At 46.3% G+C, this 9,823-nt stretch overlaps 1 protein-coding gene and 1 long non-coding RNA gene across 3 annotated transcripts in view; one reads left to right on the forward strand and one right to left on the reverse strand.

The window, feature by feature from the left end:
• Positions 1-2,421: 2,421 nt before the first annotated feature.
• On the reverse strand, positions 2,422-3,102 carry LOC107052501. Its single transcript, XR_001465004.4, has 2 exons — positions 2,905-3,102; positions 2,422-2,571 (listed from the first exon to the last, which is right to left on the reverse strand). It is a non-coding gene; the product is annotated as an uncharacterized LOC107052501 (long non-coding RNA).
• Positions 3,103-5,764: 2,662 nt separating this feature from the next.
• The window catches only part of INSIG1 (insulin induced gene 1), a gene marked incomplete at its 3' end in the record, with an annotated part of 37,912 nt that continues 33,853 nt past the window's right edge, over positions 5,765-9,823 (forward strand). The window contains 5 exon segments of one of the 2 annotated variants that reach the window (NM_001030966.3): positions 5,765-5,805; positions 5,888-6,240; positions 7,704-7,828; positions 8,476-8,642; positions 9,098-9,206. In NM_001030966.3, the coding sequence (NP_001026137.2) occupies positions 5,904-6,240; positions 7,704-7,828; positions 8,476-8,642; positions 9,098-9,206 (738 nt within the window). 2 annotated transcript variants of the gene reach the window in all.

The following is a 9,823-nucleotide window of genomic DNA, read 5'->3' on the forward strand; positions in this document are numbered from 1 at the left end:
CTGAGTCTATTCCTGGTAGCTACAGCTCTGCTATTTATAGTTATTGCTACAGTAAGGTCAGGCAAGGAAAGGGCAGAGCAGAAAAGAGCTCATCGGACTTAGACCTTACCTGTCTCATCAGACACCAAGGCTACAGCTAGTTCTCCCAGACAGGAACAGTCTTTCTACCTGACACAGTGAGATGAGTTTGGAAAATGAGGATGCTGCAAGGAACCTTCTTCTTCTCTGTAACTACTCATTACAACTGTATAACTACAGGAGAGAGTGTCAGTACACATCTCCTCCACTGTACCATGAGGAAATGTAAGGATTTAAGCATGTAGTGGGGGAGTAGCTCCCTGTGATGGATTCATGGTTAAGCCTACTAGCTATCATATGCATTAAAGAAGCATCCTCCCCAGGCACTTGACCAAAGTGGGAAGATTTCCACTGTGAGAGGATAAAAAGTGCTGGAATTGTGTACCACAAGAAGAAGGCTGTCAGGGGAACTTATTTCACATTGCAATCTTTGTGAAAATTCTCATTTCATTCAATGAGGGAATGAACGAGTCCCAAGTCACTAAAGAAGTGAAAAAAATTTGAGCTGGTGACCAGCCATGGCTGCACGTGAGAACACTTCCACGTACAGAGAAGCCCCTTCATGATGACTTGTAAGCATCAGAGATAGAAATGTACTTTTGCAGTTTCTTCTCCAGGCAAGTAATGTTTCCATCGACAATGATCTATACAAAAGATGAAGTTTCTTCTGCTTTGTTGAGTTCTTTAACAGCACAGCTGTTATTTATGTCACCTATATTTTAGACTATCACGACTTGGACTACTATTATAAAAAGCTGACCAACCTCACAAACCTGCTAACATCATCAAGAAGCAATTTGTTGCCAACACAACAACAAAAAGTACTTTTTCCTAATGAAGTTTAGATCGGATCACTGTCTTGAATATGAAGTCTGGACTGACTGAACTAGCTGCTACAGAACTACACAGAATGATGGCGATGAATGAAGTTGCAGCTGAGACAAAGACAGTGTCTTTGTGTCAGGACAGAGGTTCATTGAGAGTGAGTCACTCCCCACAGCTGTATGCGGGATGCTGATTAGCTAATTATATGATAGCTGCTACATGAATTTATAGACAATTGAAGACTGCAGCTTCCGTATAATTGTTCTTTCTGTTTTGCTTTGGTAGGAAAGCAGCTAGAGAATTGTCTGCAACTAAACAAACAAAAAAAAACCCACCTTCATTTGTCATATGCCCCGCATGATATTATTAGCTACAAAAAGAAACAGCTTTGTTAGGGTTTAATTTCCATGCTAAGACTCCAACTTCCGTTTGTCACCCTTGGATTATAGACTAGCAGCAACATTTTTACGTTCTGCTCACTGTGGATGACTCACATTATTACAGACTAACCACCAACACATTCTGTTCTAACCCCTTTGTTTTACACGCCTGAAGTGTTCTGGCTAGGGCTCGTTTTGTTGGGAGCCTGTCCTTTTTGCATACTGCTTATCGTACCATGTAATCACTCTCTGTACTTCTCCTTTTAGCTTTTAATGAGATCCTGCACTCGGACTTACACAACTTCACAAAATCACGCTACAGAATTCTGCATCCACCTTGCTATGGAGGTACTGAGATCTCCAAGGAAGCATCATGCAACATGCAGGCTTCAGTGAGGGTTCCAGAGAATTCACACCACTGCACTGACAACAAAAGCAAAGAATTCAGTCTGATATACTGCAACTCATGACAAGAGATTTTTTGAACTACTGTGCACAAAGTTGGCATCAGGAATCAAACAAAGCATGTCACTAAATCCTCTTACGGAGACACAGGAGATTAAAGTTGAGGTTATGACTGGGAAGGTCCCTTTTCTTTGTAGCAATAGGAGAAAGCCTGAAAGGTGAATAAAATTCCAAAGTCTCTAGCAAAGCAGAGGGAGAGCGGTGTTAGGTCTTGTTCAGCAGCAGGGAAACTGATCACTTCTGTGGTTCTCTGCCACTGCCTTCCCTCAGCAGCCAGCTCAGTTTTTGACTCAGTGTGAATAGGAAGGAATGCAAAATGCCCCAGTATCCCACCGGAGGTTTCCTGCCTAAGAGGCCCAGGAAACAGCCTTTGTGAAACTCACTTTGTCACATTTCAAAAAGTCAAAGTTTAATACAGAAGGCAGGAAAGAACAGGTGAAATTATTTATGTAATGAGTAGTGATGCTGAGCGCTTGCAGATTCTGCTGTCTTTGCTCAGGAATGAGATAAAAATAGCTATGTCATTAATCGCACGGAGACACATGAGCACTTCTTTCCAGAAATAACCGTTAAGCATAAAATTTCAGGCAGTAATCAAAGCTTTCTGAGGCCAAACCCTTTTAGGATTCTAAAAGGAAATCCAAACCATAAGGAGTATAAAACAACACAAACATGATGGGGCATTAAACCTTTATTCTAAGCAAATGATTTCAGGAAACACGTGACTGGGGCCAATTTCTCAATGGGTGCACATTCACATTGCTGCCATTGGTTTTAGTGAAACTTCAGTATCAGAAGCTGGTCTCTGCCATCTGAAAGAAGCCTGGGAGAAAAAAATAAAGAGCACCACTATATGTTATTATAAAAAAAAAATAGGTAAGAAAGTATGCTGTAGGAAGGAGGAAGGTAGACATACCCACAATGAAAGGAAAACGCAGCATTAAAAAATGCTTAACAGATTCTTTCAGGAAAGAAAACCAGCAGACACACTGCAAGGGAATTTGAACTGTGCACAGGCACTGAGGATATAGGTAGGACTCAGGGGGGGAAGAATGAATACAGAAAGTTATATTTTCAAATAAAGTAGACATGTAGCACAAGCAAGATGAATTAGTGTTTGTTTCCCTGAGGTCAACTCCAGAAAGAGATTTCTTACAAAGATGGGTCGTTTTATCTCAGATCTGCACTCCTGCTGGTAAATCTTGAAGATTCATCAGGAAAGAAATTTCCCAGGGAATGAGTTCTAGCCCTGAGAGTTGCTGAAAGTAGTGCTTAGCAGTCCAGGAATATGGATAAACTGCCTGTGTCAATTCAAAACATGCATCTGGTTGCTGTGAAGGGAAGCGCTGTATCTGCATGTGATTTCCTGGAACAAATCAGATGTTTCTGCAAAGGAAATCATAAAATGCTGACAATACAGTAAAGTTGTCTTCCCTGAAAAAAAAAAAGAAAAAGTTAATTTAAGCTTACTGCATTTAATGTACATTTATTCAGGGGGAAAAAGAATGAAGATAAGGAAATGAGTGGTGCAGTGCAAAACAATTGCAATGTGAGTAACTTAGAAGAGTAAGAAACAAACAGAACTATCTATGCTGACACCAGAATGCATGGTGAGGCAGGAAGATGGAAAAGGCATGTTGTTCCAAGATGGAAACAGAAACTCTGAACGGTTGTTTATGAGGGTGGATAGTGATAGGACAAGGGGAAATGGTTTTAAACTGGGACAGGGGAGGTTTAGGTTGGATATTAGGAAGAAGTTTTTCACACAGGGGGTGGTGACGCACTGGAACGGGTTGCCCAAGGAGGCTGTGGATGCCCCATCCCTGGAGGCATTCAAGGCCAGGCTGGATGTGGCTCTGGGCAGCCTGGTCTGGTGGTTGGCGACCCTGCACATAGCAGGGGGGTTGAAACTCGATGATCATTGTGGTCCTTTTCAACCCAGACCATTCTATGATTCTATGAGTCTATGTGGCAGAGCGTCCATGTGTTCTATTTCATGATGACAAAACCAAACCAGCAGAGTTCACACAGAGGACAGCTCTTCAGTCACTGCTTATTCAACGCTACAGTCAATCTAGAAACAGTGAACAGTAAAGGGGTGACATCTTTGAAATGAAAGATTTTTTCTATGTAGTGATATTTTAATTTACCATTCCTCCACCCTCCCCCCCCCCCTCCCCCCCCCCCCCCCAAAAAAAAGCTGCTTCAATATACTATTGCAATAAAACAGAAATAGAAACTGAACATTTACAATGCCACATACAGAGAACACATATATGACAGTCCAGCAGTAAAATCCAGGAGGCAGACCTGGGCTCATCCAAAGCTATTAACAGGAAAATATTTGGCTCTTCTGCCCCATCCAGCAGTGGCATTAATACTTCATCCACCACAAAGTCAAGTATCTAGTCCAAAGGTGCCCTATGCAGTGTGCTCAGCTATCCTAACTCTTTGCACACCAGAAGGAACTGATAAGAGATTAGAAGGAATAACTATATCCTAGGTTGATTTTTCACTTTACCATATACAAAAGACCTGTTTCTTTCCGTATGTTTTACTGACATTTGTTACACTGAACACACTGTACAACCAAGTTGAATGCAGACCATCATTCCACCCTTCGCTACTCCAGCAACTGCAAAGATATTCTTAAATCCTCAGTGTCATCACTCAGGAAGGCACCGGGTCCTGCACTCTTTCCAACTGCAAGCAGGGCATGCCTTGTGTGAAAAAGAAGCCCTGCTGGCTCCAGTGTGGCCAGCTAAATAAACAAGAAACACAGTTATTCTTACTGTACCAACACACCAGTGTATCCTGGAGAAATGACGTCTTAAAAAAGAAACCCTGCAGCTACGCAGGCGTTTTCTAGTGCTAGACAGGGTATCATGTACAGCATCTAGACAACTGTCTCTGCTCAGCCAGACCCCTGCAGAGGGTGGACCTGAACTTAGCTGCATTTCAGTGCTGCTGCGCTGGGCTGGGTGCACCCTGGCCCAGGCTTTGGCGCTGCTGCAGCAGCAGCTGTTCAAGTTCTCAGTGTGGAAACGTAACAGATGCTCAGAGCCACCTGGGCACCCCATGGCCTCGAACGCATGATCTGCTCACACAGTCCTGGCTTCGGCAGGATCTCCTTGCACGGCCATTTTAGATGTGCGTAGGTGTGGCACTGAGGGCCATGGTTTAGTGGGCACAGTGGTGATAGGGTGATGGTTGGACTTGATGATCTCAGAGGTCTTATCCAGCCTTAATGATTCTAGGGTTCTATGGAGAGTGAGGAGTACCCGTCCTTTGACCTTCAGGAGACACCACACAGGGACAGGTGCCATCTCCTGAGGGGACAGTCCAGCGTGGCAGCACAAGGAGCCTGTGAGGGCCAGGCTGTGGGGGCCACAATCACCGTCACCATCACCACCAGTCACCACTGCCATCATTGCGTGCTGTTTTGGATGCCGCAATGGAAGGACACAAAACTGTCACGGTGCGTCCAAAGGTGAGCTGTGGAGATGACGTGTCTGGAGGGCAAGGGGTGTGAGGAGCAGCAATGTCACCGGGTTTGCTGGGCGCAGAGCAGGCTGAGGGGAGGCCGCCTGGCCACACAGCTGTTCACAGGGAGCGCTGGGACGCCGCTCTGAGACACCGGGTTTGGGTTTGGGTGGTGCAGCGCGGATCCGCAGGCTGTCCAGCAGCACTCCCCGCGTTCCCGCCCCGCCCTCCATTGGCCGCTCGGCGCTGCGGCCGTCACCCGGCGGGCGGGGGGGAGGCGGGCGCGTGGTGTGTCCCGCACGTCATATCAGCCGCCCGCCCGCCATTGGCCGCGCCGTCTCACCCCAGCGCTGGGCGGGCGGCCGGGGCTGGCGCGCGACTCCCGCGCTCGGCGCTCGCGGCCGGCCCCGCCCTCGGCGCGGCGTGAGGGGAGGAGCGGCGCGGCGGCGGGCCGGGCGCTGCTGCCGGTAGGTCGGTGGCGGGTGACGTGACGGCTGCTGCCGGCGGTTATAAACCTTACGCCGGGAGCGGGCGGCGAGCGCGGTGGTGGCCTGCGCCTTCCTTAGGGGCTGAGGTGAGCGGCGGTAGCGGGGAGGGGGGCGGTTCTGCGGCTGTCAGCTGCGGTGCCGCGCTGACGGCTGTCCCCCCCATCTCAGGAGCGCGGCTGGGCCCATGCCCCGGCTGGAGAGCGGCGCCTGGAGCTGCTCCTGCGCGGCCCGAGCGCGGCACGCGGCGAGGCCGGGGGAGGCGGCCCCGAAGGCGGACGCCATGCAGAGCCCTTCGCCCAGCGCGGGACGTGCGGAGCGGGAGGCCTCCGGCGGCGCCGCTACGACGTGGAGGCAGCACCTGGTGCAGCGCAGCGTCGTGCTTTTCGTGGTGGGCGCCTTCATGGCGCTGGTGCTGAACCTGCTGCAGATCCAGCGTAACGTCACGCTGTTTCCCGACGAGGTCATCGCCACGCTCTTCTCCTCCGCCTGGTGGGTGCCGCCGTGCTGCGGGACAGCGGCAGGTGAGTGCCGTGCACCCTATTCTCCCCCCCCTTCACCCCCGCCCCATCCCGCGGGTCGCTGCGTGAGACGCCCCTCAGTCGGAGCGCGGATCGCGCTGCCCGCAGCCGCCGCGGGGCTCCCCGCGCCCGTCCCGCCGCCGCCCCTCGCGCCGCCATTGGCCGCCGCCGAACTGGTGAGGCGCTGGCGGCGCTTCCCATTGGCTGCCGCCGCCAACAGGCCACGGGCCGGGCCGACAACAAGGAAGTCACGTGCGGGGTTACGGGCGCGGGGCTGTGTTGTCTGCGGACAGCCGGGACGGGGTGCGGGGGGCTCGGGTGGAAGCGCGGGGCTTCAGAGCGCTGTCATCTCGGTGCTTGAAGTGCTTCAGCAATCCTTGCGTGCCTTGTTTATCATTTGGTGGTGTTGACTTGTGCTGTTTGTACCTCTGATGAAAGTATGAATGATATGCTTGCATGAGTGATAAGCTGTATAGTAAAGATTGTCATAAGATAGTTTTGTAATAGTCCTATCATGCTTGCATTAAGCTCTGGCTATTAGCTGCTATCTCAAGGTAAGAGTCCGGTGACTGGCATCAAGAAACGAAACTTAAAGCATTAGTTCTACTGCCTTATGCCCTACCATGTCTCATATTCTCCTGCACAGGGAAGTTTGAGGGGAGCAGAGTGGGGGGAACACATAATGTGAAGTTGTGTACCTCATTTGAGCCTTCTGTCAACACGTGATTTCCTAGCAGAGACCAGTTTTGCTACTGTAAGATATCCAGCTAAGCTCATGGTAGCCTCTCTTCTTCCTTCTGCCACCATTTCTCATACTGAAAAGGCACTTTGAGGGTAAAATTCTGCCTGGATAACAGGATGGGTAGATATCTGTCACAGGCTGTGCTGATGACAGCTCCTTCCTGAAGTTCCACCCTGCTTCTGTTGGATCACAAAACTTGTGGGGTGGATTGGGAGCATAGGCTGAATTAGAGCCCAGCAGAAGGGGAAGTAGCTCTGCCAAGTAACTTTTCAGTCCATGCAAATAGTAATTCAGGGCCTGATTCACAGGCAATAATTAATAAAAGGAGATATCCTGCACACAAGCAATAAAGATGCATTCTACTCCTCTCTGTAATTAAGCTCTTTGATTTTGTTTTATTGGAGCAAAGCAAGCGTTTACTCAGCATGAGAAATGGTGCATGCTTATGGAAGAAAAAGAGCTTGTAGTGGAATATCTTAATAGTGCACTACATACAGCTCTGTTCAAAGGGAACATTTCTTTAAAAAGTCTGAGGCTTTTATTTTTTCATTTTTAAAGTGTATGTGAAGGGTTGTTAATTGTCTTTTCTTTGTCAGTACTGTACTAGGTACTGTGTCACTATGTATAAAGCTTAGTCAAATGCTTATTTGGCAAGCTAATATCTAATAGTGTCTAAATAATCACTGTGTAATGGTTAATATAATAAGTCTTGCTTCTCTTGCAGCTGTTGTTGGCCTGCTGTACCCCTGCATTGACAGCCACCTTGGGGAACCACACAAGTTCAAAAGGGAGTGGGCGAGCGTGATGCGATGTATAGCAGTTTTTGTTGGCATTAATCATGCAAGTGCTGTATCCTTCACCTAGTTTTTGTTGCTTGACATGCTCATTGTATTGCCATGAGCTCACCTGAGAGAGTTGCAAAGGTAATGATAATGCTGTTGCCAGAGGACAACTTTGGACTGCAGAAACACACAGTACAGTGCAATGGTTGCTCTACAATAAATCACCATTGTTAATTTTGAAGTAGTTATGGGGTTCTGGGATGGGGAAAGGCCAGACATCATTCTGTGTCTGGTGTAACTGAGTGCAACAAGATAAAAACAACACAAGTTAATCTGTATGCTGTCTGTATTTAATAGTTAACATAAGTAACTAGTGAGATGCACTAAGCTCTTCACTAAGAATGTTCTTTTGTGTTGAATGCTTATGATGAGCAGAAAAATTAGTGAGAAGTGGCTAGGTTACTTCAGGTAAAAAAAGGAAAATCCATAGAAGTTAAATGTTATTACTATATGATGTATCCTTTAGATGCTCAGTGTTACAGAAATCAGTGTGACTGGAGTGCAAGCATAAAGCAACAAGAGGAGTAATAGCTCAGCTGGTGTGAGAACCAGATTATTAATGTAGTGTATCTAGAAATGTAAAATGACACTCGCTTTCCATTTGAGTAGGATGTCAGCAGATTTGAAAGGATTGTCCTTAACATCTCTTTCCAGAAACTAGATTTTGCCAACAATGTCCAGCTGTCCCTGACTCTTGCAGCCTTATCACTGGGTCTTTGGTGGACATTTGATCGTTCAAGAAGTGGCCTCGGACTGGGAATTACAATAGCATTTGTAGCAACTCTGATAACCCAGTTCCTTGTATATAATGGTGTTTATCAGTAAGTTACACTTTAAAGTAGTATTTCAACTGTTGTAATAAAAATGAGTGCACAGATATTGGAAGCTACTTATTAACATTCTTGGCATGTTCTTATAACGAAGTGTTTTCTATGTCTAAAGCAGTTAATTATCATGTTCTGAATTATTAGATTGAGCACTGAGTGGGGAGGGAGGTGGCTTTCAAACTGAGCTGTTATTTCAGCATGCATCTCAACGAACTGAACTTCTCCTGATTTGGTCTATCATTAACTTGCTCTCAGGAGAAAGAAATGCTAGGCCTTGCTGGCTAGGGCATAGACTTTCTAAGACTCTCAAGTTAACATATTTAATTTGGTCTCACTGTTTCTTCTATGTTTCTGTGCTGTGTCTGGGGAGAGAATCTATAGCATCTTGTAAACAGTACATAAGGAGGTGGTAATGCCTCATCTCTAACTTATTTCTTCTTGTTTATTAGGTATACATCCCCAGATTTTCTATACATCCGTTCTTGGCTTCCTTGCATATTTTTCTCAGGAGGAGTGACCGTAGGAAACATAGGACGCCAGCTGGCTATGGTAATTATTGTGTAATTAGCATTTCCTTTAACAGTCCAAATAACTTCTGTCACTCATAGTCCAAGAACAAACTATGCCTTTAAGGATGTGACTCACAGATTGAGAGATGAATAGGTGTCTTCAGAAGAGCTGAAATGTAAACATAACCTGTGTTGCCAGTAGAGTAGGAATTGTCTTCAGTGTTTGAGTGTCTCCTATATGAAACTTTTTCCAGCAACAGCCTAAATAAGAACTGAATCAGTGTAGCAGATTTGATCAGCATCTTAATTACTCCCTTTCTATCAGCAGTTAACATAATGTCTAAGGTAGCTAGAAAGCTGAGAGGCAGATAGGCTTGCTCTAATTAATCATTCACTAAAGCATTTTTCTTTCATGGAGGAAGTATATCCTCATAAAGCATTAAATTCCACCACTCTGGAATTAAATATGCTTTCTGGTCATTTTATATATGATTCAAGTATCACTCCACAAATGGAATAATATAGTGTAAGTGGTTATCTTACCTGCTAGGTTCTTAAATAATTATTCCCTTGTAGTGTACAGTCAGGTTTATTGTTAAGTACATCAGCTTTCAGTCTGGTTGTTAAATTACACTGGATAGTAATAATAGTGCATTGATCTTTCTT

The sequence above is a fragment of the Gallus gallus genome, chromosome 2, assembly GCF_016699485.2.
Source record: "Gallus gallus isolate bGalGal1 chromosome 2, bGalGal1.mat.broiler.GRCg7b, whole genome shotgun sequence".
In the NCBI taxonomy this organism is placed as follows: Eukaryota; Metazoa; Chordata; class Aves; order Galliformes; family Phasianidae; genus Gallus; species Gallus gallus.